General features: G+C 40.7%; 1 protein-coding gene across 1 annotated transcript in view; it reads right to left on the reverse strand.

The window, feature by feature from the left end:
• The window catches only part of SYNE1 (spectrin repeat containing nuclear envelope protein 1), a 293499-nt gene that overhangs the window by 183188 nt on the left and 86052 nt on the right, over positions 1-24259 (reverse strand). The window contains exons 18-32 of the mRNA XM_060272764.1: positions 23608-23760; positions 22972-23115; positions 22348-22521; positions 20569-20727; positions 19128-19292; positions 17504-17638; positions 15738-15896; positions 14676-14884; positions 13885-13993; positions 13075-13239; positions 11323-11490; positions 10984-11160; positions 9711-9851; positions 7127-7287; positions 3770-3924 (exon numbers count right to left, since the gene is read on the reverse strand). Of these exons, the coding sequence (XP_060128747.1) occupies positions 3770-3924; positions 7127-7287; positions 9711-9851; positions 10984-11160; positions 11323-11490; positions 13075-13239; positions 13885-13993; positions 14676-14884; positions 15738-15896; positions 17504-17638; positions 19128-19292; positions 20569-20727; positions 22348-22521; positions 22972-23115; positions 23608-23760 (2374 nt within the window). The remainder of the gene's footprint in view (positions 1-3769; positions 3925-7126; positions 7288-9710; positions 9852-10983; positions 11161-11322; positions 11491-13074; positions 13240-13884; positions 13994-14675; positions 14885-15737; positions 15897-17503; positions 17639-19127; positions 19293-20568; positions 20728-22347; positions 22522-22971; positions 23116-23607; positions 23761-24259) is intronic.

Consider the following 24259-nt stretch of genomic DNA (forward strand, 5'->3'; position numbering starts at 1 on the left):
ACATGGAAGAGTGGAAGGAGAGTTTCTCACACTATTCCCTTTTCAGCACCCTGAACTCTCCAAAATCTGGTAATTGGTAACCCTTAAGAAATGATGTAGGTGGCTCGCTCCCTTACATGAACGAAGAAGCATTTTATGCTCCAAACCTTTATATTTAAAAGCACGTTTTATTGTAATAAAATATAACTTTGATATAATAATTATATAAGTATATTATATATTACTGTGTTGTTTAATATGAACCACATTGTATTATGCAAAGCAGAATAAATCTTCACATACATACAATTCTTGTATACATATTGTACTTGCTTTTTATTTTTCTTGCTTTGATTCTGTCTTTTGGCTTTTCCTAGAAAAAACTATGTTGCCTTATAGAGTGCATATGTTCACAGTTGTCAGTTTATGGTGATAATTGCTGCTGTCCCATCCAAAGCAGAAAAGGTGAAATCCAGTTCTATAGTAGAACTGAGCACAGATGCACATGCCCTATGTGTGCTACCTTTTAAAATATACTGAAAGGAAGAGGCCAATCCTTTCTCATTTACATTTTTTGTGTATTATAAAGAGGGAAGTTACATTTGAAACATGCATATGCCCTTCACAATTGACGCAAGGTGCATATATGTGCACTGTGGGCACCACAGTTCAAGAAGGATACTGACAAGCTGGAACGTGTCCAGAAGAGGGCAACCAAAATGGTCAAAGGCCTGGAAACAATGCATTATGAGGAACGACTTAGGGAGCTGGGTATGTTTAGCCTGGAGAAGAGAAGGTTAAGGGGTGATATGATAGCCATGTTCAAATATATAAAAGGATGTCATATAGAGGAGGGAGAAAGGTTGTTTACTGCTGCTCCAGAGAAGTGGACACGGAGCAGTGGTTTCAAACTATAAGAAAGAAGATTCCACCTAAACATTAGGAAGAACTTCCTGACAGTAAGAGCTGTTCGGCAGTGGAATTTGCTACCAAGGAGTATGGTGGAGTCTCCTTCTTTGGAGGTCTTTAAGCAGAGGCTTGACAGGCATATGTCAAGAATGCTTTGATGGTGTTTCCTGCTTGGCAGGGGGTTGGACTGGATGGCCCTTGTGGTCTCTTCCAACTCTATGACTCTAAGATTCTATGTTATACTTTGGCATCTGTCATCAAGAGCAAGATAAAATCAGATAAAATCACTGTCTGGATCTCCAGTTGGCCCTCCTTATGCTGCTAACCAATATTTGTCTTAGATTCTTGCAGTTAGAATGGTATTAATGATGATCAAACAGAACCACCTTACTAGAGGATAATTATTTACATATCTGTCTCCCCAAATGCATTATCAATACCACAGCTTGGCACATGCAAAGAGAAGCAACAAACAAGCTTCAGATGACTAAACCAAGTGAAAGAAGTCACATGTTTACATACACCCTTATTCTAGGAATGTGACCTAGAAGAACAGCAATAAGTTTGAACCTGAAGTTTAGACATCCACTTAGGTAGTTTCATTATTTCTGTGTATATTTCCTTGTTCAATTTTGTGTATTTATAATTCTCTTTTAATGCATTTTCTTTGCCGATAGCTCAAAATTTAGTAATATTTATTTATAATTGAAAATATATAAATGATACACCAGCTAAAGACAAGAATATATATATATATATATATATATATATATATATATATATATATATATCACACAATCACTGTGTTCACTTATTATGTATTATGTTACACAAATCTTTGCTAACTCAATGCCATCCAGATGTTTTTGACTCCCATCAACCCCAGCCAGCATGGAAATGCACATTGCATGAAAGCATAAATGTCCTGGAAGTCCCCACTTCACTAGGCTACCGGTATATTGTACTGGCAACAACAAAGCATAATCCCTAATTTGTCATGTCAGCTGACCCTGAGTTTGTGGTTGTTTCCCCCCAAGCATGAGCAGTAAGCCATTAACAAATCTTGGTTACCACACATAGTTTGTTCACAGAGAAACAAGCCCAGGATTATGGTTTGCTGCTTCTGGTACAGCCAAGGAGAAGAGCACAGGAGAAGTGAAGCAGGGACTTTGGAAAAGTGTGCCTTGACATGCATTAAACAACAATTAAACTAACTATGGTCTAGCATGACATACAAGCTGGGCCATTAACACACACACCAACACAAACCAAAACATCACCACCACAAAACAGTATTTGCAAAAGACATAACATGTGATTTGTAATTTAAATTGTAATATTGTATATTATCCAGGTATTTTTGTTTGGAAAAATTATTTCCCATGAAATCTATTCCACCACCCTTAGCAAATAAAAACAGATAACATAAAACTGCAGGGACATACATTTTTGTAGTAATTAGGATAATTCGCTACTGATAGAAGTCTAAGTTTTAAAGAGTATCCCTCCCCATTGTTTTAAGACATGGTGGATGTACTCATTTTCAGATTTAAGTCTAGAACTTTAATGACACTTTTCTACAGCTTATGTTCTGATTTCAGAAAGTTTTATCAAAAATGTATTTCAGAATACAGAAAAAAGAGAGTAATGGACTACTTTTAAAATGCCTTCTGACAGAATGAAATGGAGCCACAGTACAAGCTAAGAAACTTGCCTAAGGTTTATTTATTTATTTGGCTCAGATCTTCTGCTATTCATGAATCATGAACACTTGGGCACCACTGATTTCCAAGAAACTTAAAAGCACTTGAGTAGAGTAGACCAATACTGTAAGTTTGAAACTCTCAAGCAAAAATGCTCAATGGAAGAAAAATAAAAATAAAAATGATACGTTCATTTATGGGACACAGTAGCCCTAGAATCCATCGAGAATGGTGTACTTCATTGGACCTGACACCACATATAAGACATCGTGGAGGGAGTAGCTTGCACTTCTATTCCCTCATGGTGCAGAAGTGGTTATCAAGCACTGCCATGCTTCACCGTTTATCTTATGATGCCATTCAATCCTTGGTTGCAAGTGTTGTTGTTTTTAAATCTAGGAACCACCATCCGACAAAAGATGATCAGTTCTAGCCATCTGTTTGGTGGGGGAATTCCAATCACATAATAAAGGCATAGCTTTCAGCTGTATATTTGCCACTGAGATAAAGAGAGAGAGTTGAAAATATGTTTGTGTGTTTGTGCATTTGCAACAAAATGGGATAGAAATAAAAACAATCCTCTGAAATGGGCAACTTTTCTTGTTCACAATCAAGGAGCGCTTGAAGATACTGTGTGCATCTGATATTTTATTAATGCACCAGGAAAAAGAAAACAGAACCTAGCATATGACAAAAAGAATTCAGAGTATGTAGCAAAGGTTTGAGTATAGAAGCTGCTGAGCCCAGTAGTTGCTTTATTATTTCAGCATTATTTGAGAAACAAGATACACAAAAATCATAAATTGTCTACTATACTGTAATAAATTACTGTAGCCACTGGCTGCAATACATAGCACAATATAAAACATTATACACTCTGTGAAAACATACCATGAGGATATTTTGAAGGTAAAGAATATTAATGGAAAAGATATCTATCTATTCACACCATTATATGTTTTCCTATTACATAAACTAAAAGGTCTGAGTGTAAATTCAACTCTATGGGGGGCACAGCTCCTGCAAAACCTTCCTCCCTGGTATCTTTTTCTCAAAGTATTCTTTTTTTTTTTACATCTTTGCAGCTGTGAAATCAGATAAAAGCATTTTCCTCTCCTTTGAAGCTTTCTAGAGGAGAAGAGAGAAAGCAGTATTTTAATGCTAAATATAATGCGAACCAATCACCTTAACTTGGCTGATTTGCATATCCAAAGACGATGTTGTTTCCAAGGTATCCAGCTCTTTTTCTTTTTCAGTTATCCAGATGGACAAAGCTTCAAATTTTTTGCCAAAATGATCCCACTTGTTTTTCACCATTTCCATGGTTTTAATACTAAAATCAACCATATTTAGTAGAAAAGAAATTAACAGTTTGTTACTGTTGAACTATGCCCATTTTCTTACCTCTCCAGTTTGCTGAAAATGCTTACATAATAGCATGCCATTTTTTATTTATTAAAAAAGCATATATCAAATGTCGGTTTAAGGGTTTTATAAAAGTTATAGCACCTCAGAAGTCTGCCCTTATATTACCTCAGTTTTCTGGGAGTTGCTTGGCTACTTCCCTCTCCTGAAAAGATGTAGCATAACTTCTCAAGTGTGATTTTAAGAAGTATAGCAAGAGCAGTCTGGCAAGAAGCTACCCTGTAACACCTACAACATTGCCAAGAGAACCTAAAAATGTTTTTAATAGGTTTATTACAATTAGGGATTGTTAGCCATTTAAAAATTTGGAACCTATGAATGCCACTCAGAGCCATTCAGATTAACTGAAGTTCTAGGGAGATGTGATTTTCCATGAAACCAAGACAAAATGTAGAGAAGCAACTCTACAAAATGTAGAGAAGAGGTTTTTGAACATGTGCATATTTCTGCATATTCCTATCTACCTACTCTGCACCTTGGTATTCAATGCAGCATTGCAGCTATTTGATGCTCACGCAGTTGCAGCAGATCTGCTCAGGCACCCTTAGGATATTAGCTTTCCATTCTCCCCCTCCCTTAAAAGACATTTGTGGATTAAGGCTGGAGTAAATATTGGAGAGCATGTGTACAATATCTGATGAAATCTCAGACTACTCAGAGCTACTGAGCAAGGCCTTGAAATAGCTCCTGTTCACTGTTCAAGAGTTCATGGTCATTCTTACTACATTACTTTTCCATAGTAATGTAGTTCCCTCAATCTCTATTGTGCATTTCCTTTGTTCCACTTCTGTTCATTCATAGTTACAATTTTACCACTCCCTCCCACCACCAGATGTGTAACATGCTTCATTAAGAGCATCCCTGTGTGATTGTGCTCATGCCACAACTGTTCTAGAAGAGAGGGAGAATGCTTCTCAGCAAATAATGCTTGATGTGTGGTAGCCTAAAACCCACTCTACTAACTTTTGTTGTTGTTATGCTGGATTTCCTTTCTGGGGAAATTTCAAACTTGCAAAACCCATCAGTTCCAAAGGAATATGACTGGTTTTCTTTACAACTGATGGCATACATTTTCTATCTTATTTAGGAAGACAAGTCTATTGTTAGCTGAACTGAGGCAAATTGGGCACAAGAAGCAGGGCAATATGTGAGGCTGCAAAGAATGGCTGTGCATTACGAATAATATAGCTATATACATAAACCATACATTAGGTTAAGTACATATCTGAGAAAGTCAAACAGTTGAAGATGCATGCGTATTTTTCAACTTAATCATGATTGTCTGTACCTTGTTCATAGATCAATTACATTACATCTGTTAAAGCATGCACTGATAAACAGCATCTCACTGGAAGCAATAAAAAGGCACTAGAAGTCTTCTGAAGGAAACTTTTCTACTTGTGGGAAAGAAAGAATAAAGACTGCTAAAAAAAATTACGTAACTGGTGTTAGGAGAAAGAGAAAAGAGCAATATGGAAAGAAGCCACTCACAACAAAACAAATAGCTTATGAAATTGCATTCTCCATGATTAGTTCTGGAGCAATATTGTCTTACTAAAATGCAGCTCCTCTCTAAAGGTATTGAAAATTAACCATGAAGCAGGTAAACAAATTTATATAGATTTATTCAGCAGAAAAAGGGAAGGCATAATGAGAGGCCAAATGCAAAAAAATTATTTCGTTGCACCTGCATCACTGAACACTCTTCATTCTGAAAAGTAATGTTCCAGAGAACAGAACACTGGACTTAGATCAGAAGTAATGTGGTGCGAATCTCTGTGCAGGCATGAAATCAATGGTTGACTTGAACAACTCACTAACTTTCAGCCTCAGGTTCTTGCCTATGAAATGGGAATATTAGTGAACTCTCCCACAAAGGTGTTGTGAGGATGAATCAAACTTTAAAACTCTTTTGGGACTATATGATGCCATAGATGCATTGATTTGTAGAATTTTCCAAATGAACTAGGATCTCAACAGAACCGGGCAGCACTTCTTGGGAGCAGCTCCTTGGGCTGCGGCACCAGTATGTATCAGTCCTGAAAGGCAGCAACAGTGATACATTAAGTTTTTGGTTCATTTGTATGAATAAATCTTTGGAGCAATGTGTGGAATTGAAGTGAATGTGTGAATTGGCAAGTGACCACTGATATTTCGATTTTTGTTAACAATGATGTGAGTTGTAACATGGTTGCACCTTTAGGCCTTTTAAGAATGCTGGAATGAATAGGTGGTTTACATATTGCGGCTGCAAATCATTTTAATTGTCACGTGCAGTAGTGAAAAGTTTTTATATGCATAGCAGCCATAACATGTAAACTGGTCCTAATATTTCCAAAACTGGACCATTAGGCCATATCCAAGTTAATGAACATGAGGCAGGAAATAGAACTTTGAGCTGAAAGTCCACTCTCCCAAATAAATGTTCATATACTGTATAGTGAATTGTTATGTCTGAGCACAAGATTCCTGCCCCCTGACATCTCTTTGCTTTCTCCCATTTTGTAATGAAGCATCATTTTTAGCCACAAGAAAAAGAACTGGGTTTTAACTTCCGTGAGAAAAAGGCACATTTTTATATTCTCGTGCACGCAGGTTGGGAAAATATGAAGAAAAATACTTTAAAAACTGGGCAGACTTTTCTTCTAAAGGCTTCAGGCACTTTAGGATATGGCACTATTCATTTATCCTTGCCTGAGTCAAATAATTTACTATATGTGTTACTGAAGTGTATTATATTACTTCAGTTCTGTGCTCAATTAACTGTGCTTAGTTACATTAAAATTAATTGGCTTGAACATGCATAATTGGATTTATAATTACAGCTTAGCATGGCAGTTCTAAGGTCACTTGCATGGAATTGAGTCCCACTCAGATAAATGAGAATCTGCTTCTTAGTGCAATGCATCGAGGGACAAGTTACTCTTTTCTGTATTGGTTAGTCATAGTAGTTGTTTATACTCGTTCAGTACTACATGGTAATTTCTGCTGTATGACAAACTGAGGTTTACAAAGCCAGTTGTGAATAAACACCGCATTTTGATAAGACAACAAAATGTACAGTTATTGTGTCAGGAAGAAAATAATACTATGACTGTTTAAGAACATACTCTTCTTCAAGTGAAGCTTCCATTTTTTTAACTTGTTCCCGGACCGACTTTGCTTGCTGTTGAAGGGTTTGCTTGTTCTTCTCACCAAGCTGTATTGCAAAAGACTTCTTGACAAGAATCTCAGCCTCCATGGCCATGGCTACTGTCTGCTTAGAAAGTGCCTGTAAATAGGTGTGGAGTTATGAACAGAATACTGTATATTTGTGGGGAAAGCCTAGAAATACGTTGTTAGCAACTGGTCAAGCAGTGATCATTATTCATCTTGAGTGGACACCTTCATGAAAAAAAGAACTCCCAGAACACCACTTCATAAAATTACTACTTCAAGTATCTCTGGTTTAGATGAGGAATACCCCTAAAGAACAGATTACAAAATAGTATAGTATATAAATAGGTTTTTGAAGGGTACTACCGTGTTTCCCCTTTTTTAATCCGTAGTCAGAAAGTAAGCCATAGCAGGCTTTTAAAGCATTTGTTCAATATTAAACACCCCCTGAAAATAAGCCATACCTTCACGCAGCAGCGCCGCTCGCCTTGAGGCAGCGGGACCCAGCAGCAGCGCTGTCCTTGTCCTCCCGCTGCTGTTGCTGTTGCTGCTGCTGCTGGGCCAGGTGGAGGCGAGGCCGCTGCTCGCCCCTGGGGGCTGCATGGCCCAAGGCTGAGCGGCGGCGGGAGGCCCGCGGGCGCTTCTGCACGGCTGGAGTGACGGGTGGCGGCGGGAGCGCTGCTGGCCCCTTCCGCGCCGCCGGAGCGTTGTGGGCTGCATGGCCCAAGGCAGAGCGGTGTTGCGCCACCAGGGCAACAGGCGGCGGCGGCAGCACTGCTGGCCCCTTCTGCGCCGCCGGAGCACCCGGCGAGGAGGCCTGCCTCCCCAGCGCCCGGTACCGGCGGCTGCAGAGCGGAGCGCTCTGCCGCGCCGAGCGCTCGGAGCGCCCAGCAGCACCTTGCAGAGCGCCGAACGCTCAGAGCGCCGCAGCAGCCTGGCCTCTTCCTGCCTGCCACCCCACCGCCCGGAACCGGCAAGGAGGAGGAGAAAGGGGCGCCTGGGAAGGAGTCGGGAGGGCCCTTGCTGCATGATCCATGGGCACCCGGCTCCTTCCAAGCGCAGTGAATGCCGCGCCTCGCTTTGAGCAAGAGGCATGAAAGGGACGCGGCGGCGAGGGTGATGGCTGCGCGGGCGGCGGCTGCGTCACGTCTCCCGGCGGCCGTGGGGGCTCTCGGTGCTGCCTTGCCCGGGCCCCGCATTCCCCGGAGGCCGGCCTCATGCGGTGGGTGGAAGGCGCGCGGGTGGCCTGCCTAAGGCCGGGCGGGATCCCTCAGCCCTCCTCATCCTCATGCGTTTATTTCGCGAAACACGCCCCCCCCAAATAAAGCAGCAGGAACCTCGGAGCGGTTGGCAGGGGGTGGGATTAAAAAAACCACGACAAAGGCATAACCGGGCGGAGCGCCGAGCCAGCGGCCTGGCCTCTTCCTGGCCATGCCGAGGAGGCCTGCCGCCCCACTGCCCGGAACCATAGGTACCATAAAAACATAATAAAACTAAGACATCCCCTGAAAATAAGACACCATGTGGTTTTTTGAGGGGAAAAAGTTATAAGACAGTGTCTTAAAAAGGGGGAAACACGGTACTAATAACGGACTGTTGTTATTATTTATTTCCTTTATGAATCACTTCCTATGAAGTAATTCAAAATGATTTCATAATACAGGGTGGCCCAAGAGTAGGTATACTTTTAAAAACAAACAAACATTTTTCTTTCCTGATACTGTGAATGATGAGAACTTGAGTCAAGAACAAAGAAAATGGATTCTAAAGCAGTATACCTACTTTTGAGCCACCCTGTACAATGAAACATATCTAAAGCAATGGCATATATAGAAACGGCGAAGAAAGTTATTGGCTGATATGTAATGGGAGGCAGTTCCAAAGGGCAGGTGCTGCCTCGATTCCAACATCATGCAGAATGGATCTTCGGATAAGAGGGTATCTATAGGATGCCCTCTCCTGCAGAGCATAGTGATCAGTTGGGTATATAAGTGATGAGGTGAGATGCTCTTTTAGGTATCCTGGTCCTAAGCTGTATAGGGCTTTATATATCAGCACCAGAACTGGAGGTGGTAGCCTCTCTTGTTCCAATATTCTTAACTACTAAGGCCACAATTCAGTCCCACTGCCAATGCAGCAGCCACCATGCTGAAGATTGCCAAAAGTTCACAGGGCCTGTTTTCCACTACCTAAAATCCCACCCGACTGATAGATCACTAACTTGAACTGATAATCAGGGAGAAGGGAATATAGAAATTGGCATAGTCTCCCTGTTCTGTTGCATTCTGTGCACCAGTGGAGAAAGAGAGTAAAACCAGGACTCTGCTGAACCTATAGGGATTTTTCATAACAGATGCTGTGCCCAGGTTGACCAATATTGTGATGTGTGTGTTTCTTCTTGAAAAATATACTATATAGCACATTCTCAAGTATGTTGTCCAAGGCAAAAACAAGGAAATAAAATAAGATCTATATCCTCAGTATGATAGCAAAAGAACCAATCATGATTGTAAAATTCCAAGTAAGCAACATACATACCTTTGTCTTTTCTAGTTCTGATGACAAACTCTCTAAGCTGCTAAAGCTTAAGATCCGTTCAAGGGCAGAGCTTGCATGACTAAGGTACTTTACAACCGTTTCTTTGTCTCTTTCAAACTGTTCCCATGTGCTTACTGTGAGCTACAAGAAAGAAAAAGAAGAAAAGGTTTGCCTGCAATTTACTAGCAATATTGTCAATGTTGATAATGACCTGGTTTGAAATATTAATTTTGTCTAGCTCAGATGATAATGAGTCAAACACCATTTCTCCCAATAGGTTCTTCTCCAATTCAGAATGCAAAACAAGATTCTGAACATGCAAAATCAGTCTATTTTAAATGGCCCTTCAGCACTTTATCTATTTATTTTGCTCATACTCTGTAAACACTAATCACAGCTCAGACACAGCTATGCAAAAGCCCTGTAAGGGCTCTAGGAACCCCTGCAGCATCTGAGCCACTGGCACAAGGAAGTTCCCAAGCCTTGAGAACAAGGGAGCTGTGTAATAACTGAGTTTGTCTCAGCAAGAATCATGATCTGCATGAATTGATGCTTAGGCAAAATCTCTTTATACACACTATGTAACTCACCACCCACAACCCATGAAACTGTTAAGAGCTCCACCTTGGCACAGTTTTAACTTAAGTCCCATGGCCCGGAAGAAGGTATATAGAGTATATAAAATGAATATGCTTAATCTTCAGCTCATGCCAACAAGGAACTTTCCTAGTGCTTTGTCAGAGAAGCTCAGGGTCTGTATAACTGCCTCGCTCTGACACTTGGGAGCTATGCTCCGTGCCAACAGCTCCCTGGAGCTGGAATGTCTGTGTCTACAGACAAGTGCAAGGTGGAGATGCTGGTGTTTCACAAGCAGAAAAAATGGCCAAGTTTAACAAGAAAATGTATTACATCAGGGGTAGGCAACCTAAGGCCCGGGGGCCAGATGTGGCCCAATCGCCTTCTCAATCTGGCCCACGGACGGTCCGGGAATCAGTATGTTTTTACATGAGTAGAATGTGTGCTTTTATTTAAAATGCATCTCTGGGTTATTTGTGGGGCATAGGAATTCATTCAGGTTTCCCCCCCCCAAAATATAGTCCCGTCCACCACATGATTTGAGGGATGGTGGACCAGTCAACGGCTGAAAAAGGTTGCTGACCCCTGTATTACATTGTTCAAACTCAAAACCAAAGAACTAAATATAGAGCAATTAAATCATAAACAAGGGTACTGTTTTTATTTCTCTGTGGAGTTATATGAACAACACACTGACCTGCAATTGATCTTCACGTTTATCCATAGATTGCTGCATGTTTTCTAACATACTCTCCAACTTCCATAGGTCTTCTTGCACAGTGGGTGACAGACCACCTTCAATCTGTAGCTGCTTACCTCGGGTCATTTGCTGTTGCACATCTTGCCTCTTTTCATGGAGCCTCTTTGTCTTTTGCTGGGAGAAAACATCGGTAAGGGCTGAAGCAGATGTAGACATACTGATTCCCTCACTACAGAAATAGCCACATACCGTAGCAATGTATATACAACTGGCAGCGAAAGAGGTGACTATAAAAGTGCTTACTACCGAAACAAATGAAATGGGCTATTGTCCTACCTGGTGATGCCGAAGGAGTTGCTGAGCCTGTAATAAGCTTTCAACCTCTAAGATTTTATCAGCTTCTGCCTGAGCTTCTTTTGAATTTGTGATCAGTTCTTCCAGATTGAATTTCACCTCTTCTGTGTGCTGGACGCAATCACCTACAGCACTCAACATTTTCTCAATCTATTGTTAGGAGAAATATTAAAACTCTGTGAAGCAGTACAGTGTCAAGAATCAATACAGTACTTTCAATCAGGGGTGAGGAACCTTTGGCCCTCCAGATGTTGCTGAACTACAACTTTCACTATTACTGGCCAGTGAACATTTATGCTGGGGCTGATGGGAGTTGTAGTTCAGCACCAACTGCAGGGCCAAAGGTTATCCACACCTGCTTTTAATGATTCAGAAAAACCCTGAATTTTGCCAACTATTACATTTATTATTTCTAAGTTTTTACTTTTGTGGCCACAGCTCGCTGCGAAGTAGGTATGAGTAGATTCCCTCCATTCCATTTGGTTAATGCTTTCTGAATTTGCTCTGTCTCACTTTTCCTGTTTCTAGTTCAGCTTCAGATATTTTTTAAATGAATTGCAGAAGTGGCATCATTCAATGACTCCCCCCCCCCCATACAAGTTACTAATCCATACTAGTACATATTTTATATACAAAGTAGCAAACCCATTCTCCAAGTGGGATCCTTATGTAATCATTAATGCACATGAGGAAGGGATTAGCAGGCTCAGGGGGGAAACCTCAAGGTCTGTGGAAGTATACAAAATATATTTAGGGAGAAGAAAAAATAAGTATGTGTCTGAAGCCACCCCCCCCAAAAAAGCCCAGTGGGGGCTAAGCCTTCTCAAGCTGCATACACAAAATACATTTAAAGCACCCATCTCAAAGAACCCTGGGAACTAAAGTTTAGCCCTCACAAAGTTACAGTTCCCATGATTTGGGTGTGGGTATATGCTTCAAGTGTATGATCGTTCATATGCAACCTCAGAGGCTGCATCTTGGGATCTCATGCACCAGTTCAGTCCATATGAGTAAGGGCATTCTTTCAGATAGCCAGGTCTCAAGCTGTTTTGGACTTTATAAGTCAGCTGACAAAAACACCCCAACAACAACAACAACAACAACAACAACAACAACTTACACTTGGCTCGGTATCAACTTGGCAGCCAATGCTGCTCTTTGAGCAATGATATCACATATTCACAGAAGATGTTAAACTAACATTGGGAAAGGACAGACCTCTGTGGTCAAGATATAGTCAGCCAATACAACACTTGGAAACTGACCCTGTATAAAGGAGCCGAACTACTCTAACACAGTGCCCCTTACTCCCAATTCGCAGAGCTGGTCCCGTACAATACCATGTTATCAAGAGCTGCAGAGATGTCAAGCAAGATAAACAGGGTCATGCGCCCCAATCTCTCTCCTGATAAAGGTCATAAACAAGGGCAACCAAGGCTGATTCATTCCTGAACCCACAGTGTTATGAGTCCAAATAATCCATTTCCTCCAATAGTGTCTGAAGCTGTACAGGAGTGGAATGTGCAAGGAATAGTTCTCAGAAGCCTTCAGGACCAGGATACTTTATTTTGAAAGCAGCCACACTACCACCTCTTTCAGAGCATCCCCCCCTTGAAGCAATGAAATATTCTTCATACCCTAAATCCAACCAACTCCTCACCCCAGACTCACTCAAATCAATCATGATGGGCAAGCGTAGAGAGGGCATATAAGTACAATGAAGTGATACTATACCTCTATCAACAAGGCTAAGAGGCTCTTAAAGTCACTTGAAAGTCTAGAAAGCTCATCCTCTTGCTTTTTGGCTTCATCCTCTGAAGAAACTTCAGACAGGGCAGCAAGCCTAGATTTCAACCAGCTAATTACTTCTCCTTGCTTGCAAGTTTCTTGCTGAATTTCCTGAAATATAATTAATACAGAAATTAGAAACACAAACAGTTTAGTCAACAGTTGTGGGTTGCCCTACCACTTGATTCTGTTTACCTAGGAAGTGGCAATTATCTTACATTCTACTGTTTTTATAACCTTGTTTACATTTGCTATAAAGGTAAAGGTAAGGGACCCATGGATGGTTAAGTCCAGTCAAAGGCGACTATGGGTTTGCAGCACTCATCTCGCTTTCAGGCTGAGGGAGACAGCATTTGTCCACAGACAGCTTTCTGGGTCATGTGGCCAGCATGACTAAACCACTTCTGGCGCAACGGAACACCATGATGGAAACCAGAGCGCACGGAAATGCCATTCACCTTCCCGCCGCAATGGTACCTATTTATCTACTTGCACTGGCATGCTTTTGAACTGCTAGGTTGCCAGGAGCTGTGACAGAGCAACGGGAGCTCACCCCGCCGCGGGGATTCAAACCGCTGACCTTCCAATCAGCAAGCCCAAGGGGCTCAGTGGTTTATACCATAATTCAGTGCTCTAAAAAGCCAAAAGCATAAAAGAGCTTATTTGCACTTTCAGTTTCTACCACCTGAACTCATCTTGCTAGTATTAAAAGCAAAAACATCTACGGTATCTTATTTTCAATAATTCTAAATATACCTCTATTGATGTTTTAAAGTGATTATATTTAGTGGTATCACTGGCACCATGCTTAATCTTCTTGAGCTGGGCTTCCCTTGATGAAATCCAGCTTTCCAATTCAGAAAATCTGAAACATAACCACATAAACGACCAACAGTCAATAAGGAAACAGCAGTAGTCATTTATATAAATCTTAATGGAACTAAAAGAATAGAGTTTTAAGCTTACTATACCTCAAAAGGCTTCTGACTGATGACAAGGGAAATTGCCTCTGTTAAATGTTTTCAATGATTGAACATTTAAAGTTGGTGAATATACTTTGGAAACATCCTGATCCTTCTTCTCTAATGCAGAGCCTTTACTTCTCTTAGGTATGCTTTTATATTCTGTGTTACTGTATATATGTAAGATTTGAAAAAATTTCCTCTACTCCAGAGGAGTATTGTTGTATATTAGGGTATCATCTAGGGCCCTAGGACTCTAAAAGCCCTATGCAAAAGTTCAGTTTAGGACTTCTAAGGAAGGGAGGGAGAGGGAAAGGGAAAGGGAGAGAAGGAAGAGGGCAGGCAAAAGAGAGAAATAGAAGGGAAGCTTATGAAGTTTTGGCTCCAGCCCTGCCTACTGTGGGCACACAGCTGCCCATATATTTCTCCTACAGGAGTGAAGCCCTAGAAAGAAAAAAAGGTTGCCCTCTCAATATTTGTATACTGGTATTTATTTAGGCATAACAAAACGATGAGCGAGAGTGCTTTTCTAATTATCTCCACCAAGGTTTTATTACGTCTTTACCACTGTCAGACAAATAGTACCTGTCCTTGTAGTCTTTCCATTTATCTGGGTGATTCATTAGTTTCATGTAGGTGCTGGCAACCAGGGATTTAAGTTCACTGAGGCCTTTCTGGCTACTTTGTGATGTTGTTCTAAGTGGATCCGATTCAGGCAGTTTCAAGCATAATTCATTAATCAGATGCAATCTTTTCTCACATAGCTGTAAGGAGCCTTTCTCACCAAAGAACAACTGAAGGCAGAAAATGAAAATGATTGCTAACTCCATTGATATATTTTATGTAATATACCTTCCATTGCGGGTATTTGCACGTCTATGGAAGATAAAACTGACACATGGAGTTATAAAACCTAAAGGTCAAGTCACAGTCATTAATAATTTAAAGTCTGAGAAGTTAAGGTTGAAATCCTAAGCACACTAACTATGGAACTAGCTTGATACTGGGAAATGCACAGGGTTGCACTGTATTTCTGTGGTAATATTTTGAGCCCAGTTCACATGGCAAACTTACATGCTGTTGATTCTGAATGACTGCTTTTTCACATAAATAAGCTCACACATAACCTCATACGTTCTCACATAAGTATTTAAAATCTTGCAGGTACATTTCAATTTTTAAAAAGATATGACAGTGCACTTGTGAGAAGACATACACCTTCTCTCCAGCTTGTGCCACCATTGCAAGGAATCCAGCCCTCAAACTGCCACAAGGTGTTGTTTTTTATACATTAGTTTTTCTCTCCTCATGATTATTACAATTACTATTGAGATTCTATATATCAAAGTACTTAATGGGCAGCCCCCCCCCATATGATCACTGTTGACTAGGCACTAGTAATTTCAATTAAATTTTTTTATAATCACTAAACTATACAAATACCCTTGGATCATAATCCTAGTTGGAGAATCCTATCCATTTGACTGTGGAAGTTGAAATCATATAGGGTTTATTTCAACACAAGCATATCTTGAACAGGAATGTAAGGATCATGTCGCTAATCTTCGGAAGCACATTGCGTCCTTCATAATTCTCAGGTAATTGTACAAGCACATATGTGGGAATTTCTACATATTTCAGGCTTACCTTGTGCTCTCTAATTATCTTCTCACTGCTCTCCTTGGACACCAGCTCTTGCTGTCGAGCTAGTTCAGCATGACATTCTTGCACGGTTGCTAGGAATTTGCTCTTTTCCACTTCTATCTTCAAGCGAAGTAAATGGTATGGGGCTTCTGACTGGGCATCCTGCACTCCATAAACGGTGGGAGGGGAAAGAGGAAGTTAACATGATACTCATTTCCAAAGCAATTCTTCTTTTAGCCAACTATGTTAAACAACAATTGATGACCACCTCCTACTGGTCCACAATAGAAAGTGTCCTCTCATATTGTATCACAGTGTACGTTGGCTTGACAACCATGGATAGAAAATATTTACAGAGGGTGGTGAACACAGCCCATGATATCATGAGCTGTCCCCTGAGCCCGCAAGATGACATTGCAAGGGATTGTTGCCTTAGGAGAGCGAGAAAAATTCTCAGGGACGATTCACACCCCGGCCAGCACCTCTTTAATCTTCTACCATCGGGCAGGAGATATAGAAGTATAACAGTCGTACCAACAGGCTAAAAAACAGTTTCTCTCCGGGGCTGTTAGGCTGCTGAATGGAAAATAATATAGTGCAACTGACTTTCGGGGTTGGTGTGCTGTGCGACAAGCACACAGAGTGCAATGAGATTGAGTGTTTGTGGGGGGGGGAGGCTTGTTTAACTTCATTGTACACAGGTTGTACATTGACAATAAAGGTATTATTACAATTTGCACATAGGAACCTGTTTGAAAATGAGTCACAGCCCCAGTCCATCTAGCTCAGTATTGTCTACAAATGACTGGCAGTGGCTCTCTGGGTTTGTTTGTTTTTAAGACTGGTAACATTGAATGGATCGAAGCAGGGGACTTTGACATGGAAAGCAGAGACCCTTGAATTTAGTTATGGCCTAAGACGAAAAATAGATATGTGCAATGCTAGATCACCAATGAAGGGGCGGCAATATGGTTTATGTTATTCATGCACATCCTTACATTTCAGAGCAATAATAACTTGGGGTAGGAGGGCAAGATTAAGTGGCAGATTAGTGTCATCTCATCGAGCCAAGGAAGGTGACAATTCTTTTACTCACCGGTGGTTTTTTGAGGGGAAAAGTGAATGGAATGGAAAGGAAAGGAACTAAGCTTCATGCTAGTGTGGTTAAGGGACCTCAACTGGTGAGGGGAATGAGGGTATTTTAGATCTATGGAATCATCCAAGACCATTGCCAACATGACCACTAGAGGAAACACTGATAGCAGTAGATCTATGTCTGCAATTTTCTGTAGGTGTATCAAAGGCCTGGGCAGCCAACATTTTCCTCCCCCCCCCCCAGGCAAGAGCACTCTGTTAATGCTCAGAGGCACCTGATTTGGGGGGTATCCCACTTTCCGCCTTGGGATCTGTAGAAGCAGTGGCATAAGATAGAAAGGGAAGTTCTAATGGGTTACCATGGAGTGGGTGATGAGTAGAATGAGCAGGGGAATAGTCCCTAGTAGCAAATAAAATAACCCTGCGGCATACTGCAACTCAAGTAGACCACTTTGTTATATAAAATAAATCATTTTTTAATGTAAATTCTATGAGCAACCACTTATTTTAATATTTTTTAAAATATTGTTTGAGCCGCACAATGTAAGTCAAAATAAACACATAGGGGTTTCTAATTTTGCCTGTTGAAGAAAAGCTGAGAAGAAAATTGGTACAAAGAGAGCACCCACGGAGACCAAGTGGAACCATGCTTACTTAAATCTGGAAATACTAACCTTCCATTGCTTATGTAACTTCCTAACAGCTTCCTGAAGAGCACGTTGTTCTTGCTCAGGAAGGATATCAGTAAGCTCGTCACAAGCTTTCAGGAAAGCATTTAGCACCCTCTGGTCCAAGCGACTGAAAAAATCCTGATGTTGAAAAATAATAGTACATAGTGATAACATTACTACTTTGCTAGGGAAAACACACAACTGGTAACAAAATCTCAGACTAAAGGAGGAAGGTGGTATTCTTGTTGAGGCTGCTTTTATGAATGGCATCTGAGCCTATGTTGTACAAACCTGCAGAAAAGCATGGCCAATACAAATACTTCATATCACTAGGAGCCATAGCTGTCAAGTTCTCCCTTTTTTAAAGGGAAATTCCCTTATGCTGAACAGGCTTCCTCGCGAGAAAAGGGAAAACTCGACAGCTATGCTAGGAACTTAGGACATGTGTGACTATTTTGGTGTTGTGATGGTAATAATGATAATGATAATGATAATAATGATAAATTATTACAATAATGAAGTAGTAGCCTCATCAAGAAACAAGATTCCACATCACCACTTTCCTCTAAATCTTTATTGGCAGGAAACGGAGCTACATAATTTATATTACTAAGTTCCATATAAAATGTCCCTTGTGCCACTCACCCCAGTCCAGCTACACAAACCCCAAGCATTACTCAGAATGGGAGGCCAGTTTTTATTTCTCACATAGCTGCTCATGTTACAGGTAGGTAGCCGTGTTGGTCTCCCGTAGTCAAAACAAAATTAAAAAGATATCTGAAGAAGTGTGCATGAACACGAAAGCTCATACCAATAACAAACTTAGTTGGTCTCTAAGGTGCTACTGGAAGGATTTTTATTTTATTTTATAGCTACTCATGGGAATTCTCTTTCAAGCTATGGGGGAAAGATGTGGGTGGGCAGCTATATGCAAGTAAAGGTAAAGGTAAAGGGGCTCCTGACCATCAGGTCCAGTCGTGTCCTTCTCTGGGGTTGCGGCGCTCATCTTGCTCTATAGGCTGAGGGAGCCAGTGTTTGTCCGCACACAGCTTCCGGGTCATGTGGCCAGCATGACAAAGCTGCTTCTGGCGAACCAGAGCAGCGCACAGAAACGCCGTTTACCTTCCCGCCGGAGCGGTCCCTATTTATCTACTTGCACTTTGATGTGCTTTCGAACTGCTAGGTGGGCAGGAGCTGGGACCGAGCAACAGGAGCTCACCCCGTTGCAGGGATTTGAACCGCTGACCTTCTGATCAGCAAGCCCTAGACTCTGTGGTTTAATCCACAGCGCCACCTGGGTCCCTATGTATGCAAGTACACACCAACTTTCTGTTTTGAGTAACAGGTGGTACACTGATTTGTGCAATTTGGTACACAATGGTGTGAGGTTAATTTTGTCCTCTCCCCACAGGCAGAAATTTGCCTGCAGCAGGAAAAGGTATTGCATCAATCATATCCTAACTTATGGGTCTGGAGCAGCTTAATTTTCAATTTCACTAAAATCAGCATTTTCAGAAATTATATCCTGTCACATACAAAGATGTAAAGGCTTGCTTTATTGTAATTCCTAAATATACTTTGCTATCAGCTGAATAGGATCATGTCGAAAATCAGAGTTTATACTCACAGTATGTTTTCTGAGAAGTTCTTCAGGTCTGCCTTTTTCCTTTAGGCAACGATGTGCTATCTGTAGAACATTTTCTAATTCTGTTCTGGATTCCTCAAACTGCTTCATCAAACGACTGTTTGCCTCCACATTTTTCTTCCAGTCACTTGTCTTCTTGACCATATTCTTTGTAAATGAAAACAGAAAAAGATAACAATTACTCTAGGGGTGGTATGCAACTAAGTTTTACTCAGACTAGACCCACTGGAAAAAAATGAACTGAAATGAAGTTATCTCCATTAATTTAAATAGGTCTACTTTAAGTAAAACTTAGTTGGATATCACCCTAGTTTTCATGATCATGTTACTCTACTCCAAATGCAACAAAACAAAATGATGAACATTTCCCTGTTTCCTTTTTAGCATTTCTTTAATAAGAAGCTTTGGAAGAATATGACTTCTATGAGGGTGGGTTCGATTTAGTCTGCTTTAATATGCACATGGCCTGAAAACTGGGTATTTTCAGAGCTATAGTGCTTAAATCATCAATGGGAAACTAAACAGGGCAAAATCAGATACGACCCACAATTTGCTAACACGCCAATACTGTATCTAAAAAGTAATAGTTCTGAAAACCTAGTTTAAACTGGCAGTGCCTCCTAAGTCCCCAGACCTTCTCTTTCTCTCTATCACAATCACCTGCAATACCTGAAACTGCCTCAATTTCAAACTGCAGTTACTGGGACCAGCACAGTGGTGAAAGGCAGAACCAGAAACACTGAAAGAGAAGGATGAATATTTATCCCTGTCCTCTCAAGTCAGTGGTTTACTGCTTAGGACCTAGTGGCCCTTGTGGAATAAAATGCTTCCCCAAAGGCCACTGGACCTGCACAGCATGTCTCCCTTTCTCTCATCATGAAGGAGCCACTGCCACCTGCCCCAGTAAGTACAGTTCAAGGAGGAAAGGGTTTTGGTGGCCGGGGAGAAAGCAAAAGGTTAGGCACCTCTCCTCCACTGGACCACCATTCCAAATTTTCATCTCCTGAAGCAGCTTGCCTTTGGAAAAAAAATATGCATGTCACTTGTTGCTAGGTTCTCCAGCTGCTTCCTTCTCTACTCTTGTCATCTAACCTGCATTTTCATTTCTACAGCATAATTTGGCAAGGTTTTTTCCAAAATTTATCAGACTCAGACAATTCCAGGAAAAATCTTTTTTGTGTAATCATAGAACTAAAAGGTAACTCGGAGGCTGCCTAGTTCAACCTCTCAACTAAATGCAGAATCTGTGATGCTGCATCTCCTAACAGATAGATGCCCAGCCTCTGCTTTCACACCTGAAGCTGCCTTATTTGGCGTTATCTGGGTGGCTTTGGCTTTCTTCTCAGACATTTGAGATGAAGGCTCAGATCTTTCATGCTGGGAGTGCTGCAGAATGGACCAACCTCCTCTCACAACAAATTACCTGAAAAGCAGCTTGTATTTCTACTACTTTCTTTTGAAGCACCGAAAGATTGAAGTGGTGTAACACCTTACTTGAAGTCACAAACTTCACAATGGTCTGACTATTTCTTTCAATTAGTGATATGGCTTTCTTGCAATTTTCTTGATAAGCTACTAGATCCTAAAAGAAAATGAAAAATGAAAGCAAAATTAAAAGTGTTTTTACCCTAAGGAAAACTAAACACCGGAAGTCAAAATAACAGCAGTCCCAAACCAATATATCCATGTGGTATATCCACCCTTTTTTTTAACACAATAATAATGAGTGAATTTATCCTTAAAATACAGAAGTTGCAGTAGTATCATTTCACAAAAATTAGATGTTATTTATTATTTTGCAAACATTTTTTAAAGGTCGTAGTCCTGTGTGAGTTTTATGTGTAATGAAGTACCAATGTTTTCAAATAGCTCTTGAGCATTTGCAATGAAACAGGATTGACCATCTATTGGCCTTTTAATGTAAATTTTAGTTGTTAAAATATTGTAACAGAAGATCCATTGATACTCATTAAATGCTCCAAGGATATTTTCCTATGTAAATATGTTACATTTATGACAAACCCATATTGTGGGCTTATTAGCATTCAGAAAGCAATTTCTGTGTCATATGGAAAATTCAAAAGTAACATTAGTTATGCATGTCTCAGCAGGTGACTAAGGCGGCAGTTTTAAAAGCATCTTGTATATAATTGAGCCCCAGTAAAATCAAGTGGAAGGCTACCTTTGAGTGAATATACTTAGGATCATCATATGTATGTTCCTCAGTCTCTATCTCTGCATTCCCCAGAAGATAAAGAAGCACATCAAAACAAAAAATAAAAGGCACTCAGCAAGTAGGATCCATTAAATTTTAATAATTATCGTTTAAAACATCACCAGAAGTAAGGTGGTGCCTTAAGTGTTTTAGAAAGTACCATTATTGTAATTTTTTTTGCAAAGATCAGCAGTTTGGAATAATCTGGCAGGTATGGTTTAATTATGATTCCTCCAAAGTAGGATTATCTCCTGAAGCAGAGCCTGTGGTAGAGGTAACTTGCTTACCAGACAATTTTAATGTCATATTCCTTTGATTCCTTACAAAGATTTACTAATGATAGACAAAGACTTCTAATGATAGCAGATGAGATTCCTGGGTTCTAACAGAAGTGTGTGATAGCTGCATAGGTCAAAGAGCTGCATATTGCTTTAATAAGGATAGATTCATAACATTGTATGCAGTGAGAAGAATAATATATTTTTCATTGGTGCACAGGGTTGCTGTCTAAGCTTGCAAAGGTGACTTCTACTTCCAACACTCTGCACTCAACACACTATTTATGATAACGTGTAGATGCATGGCTGCTTTCCACTGCCATGTAAGTGCACAGATATTTTGGAGTAGTGAGAAAAACTCACAATATTAGTGTGATGAATGCAAAAATGAATGTCTGTTCCCCAAGGTCTCCGGTTAAGAGATCTTTCCTGGCTCTGCTATCTGAGATGCCAGGGATTGCACATGCTATACCACTGAGCTAGCCCCCCTTCTTCAATCATATGTTGAAGTCAATGGAAAAACTGGGTCGGTGCCAACTATATAAGGTGAGCTTCAGTTCCATGCAATCTAAAGTGACTTTTGTGTTGCCTAGAGTGGATTATCGAGTGCATTCTTACAGAGCTGAAACTGCCTCATGGAGCAAAACATCAATCTTTTTAGTATACTGTTCAAGTGAATCTCCCCTTTGAGCATTCATGGAAGAAATACCTGATGTTGCTGTTTAAAAACATCGGCAGGCTGGACTTCGGGGTCTAGGACAGAAATAATTTCATTGACTTTCTCAAGAGATTCATAAAAATTTGTAATTTGCTTCTCCAGTTCTTCCAGGTGAGGAAGCAGCTGCTGAGATTCATAGAGCACAACCGGACAAGTGCCATCTACCTGAGAAATATATATATTCATATTATTGCATATTGTGCATTTTAAAGCAAAATGGGCCTGATAATGCATCTTTATTCCCTTACCACCAACATAAAAGGTTTAAAATAGTAACAGGTTCCTATATTATTATTCACTTTATGTTGACTTTAATATGTAGTCATTAAATTATCATTAGAACATTTGTGTGGGTGAGATGTCATTTTACTGTCTTATATTCCACATCAGCTTCTCTCTCCCACACGTTTCTCTGTCCTACCCTTTTAGCCTCATTTTACCTGCCATCCTTGCCTGATTTCCTTTTTGATAGGGTAAGTAATACTGTAATCCTAGAGGCACTCATCTGGGAGAAAGTCCCACTGAATTCTCTGAGACTTACTTCCAAGTAGGCATGCATGTCAGTCCTAGCCTTATATCTAAGCCTTAGACCATCTTCAACAATTGCTTGAATACCTTGCCGAGCTGTCCTTTGATTCCTGACATAGTTGCAAGCATTTCATTGACTTCTTCTGGTGGAAGTTCCTTGGTAACCAGTTGTGCTGTCCTTGTAACCATCTTGTACTGAGATTCCATCACAGGCACTTTCTGTTTAATATCCTGCAACAAATAGTTCAGCAGTGACTATGTATGTAGGTATGCACTTTCTTTTTATACAGTGACTGTCCAGCTAGTTGTAGGTGCAAGATCTACTCTGAGTAAAACTTAACACTACCTCTGTACCACCATTATAATGACTACACTACACCAGCTCGTCCTGGTTCTCATGTAAGCAAGGGAGAAATACAATGAAAAGTGCAATATTTGCAAGGAAAGAAAGTACCAGAAAACCAGAATATATAAACTGATGCCCCAGCTAAATAAGGCTCTGCCCTAGAGGATGCCCTCTTCCATAAACCCTGGGGAATGCCCTTGGTACAACAGGCAGGACAGGACAGAACACAAGGAAATAATAGTTGGGTGAACTAAACCCCAGTCCCCCAACACTCTGGACCATTGTGGGAGGTGGTGCAAAACGTCACCTTGCTCTCTCCATTGTCTCAACCCTGAATGTTTAAATAATGTTCTCTGCTGGAAGAAAAAGAAACTTGCCTCTATTTCTTGAACAAACATTTTCATATTTAGAAAGGACACTTCTAATGGAACACGGAATTTCCTCTTTGCTTGATCAGTGAAAGCAGACAAGGCAGCTACACCATCCAAATATTCTTTTCTCATTCTGTCTAATTCATCAGCCCGAGCATACTATGAAAGCAGATAAAACAGATGGTCAATAGAACACTGACTGGTTCAGGAGCAAATGCTTGCATTTCATTCAGTATTATTTTTAGAACTCTGCAAAGTGATATTTTCGCATTGAAAATAGTATTAAGTAACATGCACATCTTTACGGTGGCGTAGGAAGGAGGGTGCAGTGGCTGCAGACCACCTCAGGTGTCATCACTGAGGGGGGGGGGGGTGTTCAGTCAACAAACGCAACGAAACGCGGCTGAACTTGACGCTGTGTAGTGGAGAGCGTATGGATATGGACTCACTCAGGCTCAGGCATCGCCCTTAAAGGCAGAGGCCAAGCGGGGAAAGCAAGCCATCCCACAAGTGTTTGGGAGCTGTGCCACTTCTCTCTTCGCTGCCACGCACTCTGTATCTCTTAAGCACCTACACTCGGTATTCACGGGCTTCTTTTCCTGAGTAATGGGTTGTGTTTTTGAAGTTGCAAACAAATTAACATGGTGACCATTTCCTC

This window comes from Zootoca vivipara, chromosome 3 (genome assembly GCF_963506605.1).
Source record: "Zootoca vivipara chromosome 3, rZooViv1.1, whole genome shotgun sequence".
Lineage (NCBI taxonomy): Eukaryota > Metazoa > Chordata > Lepidosauria > Squamata > Lacertidae > Zootoca > Zootoca vivipara.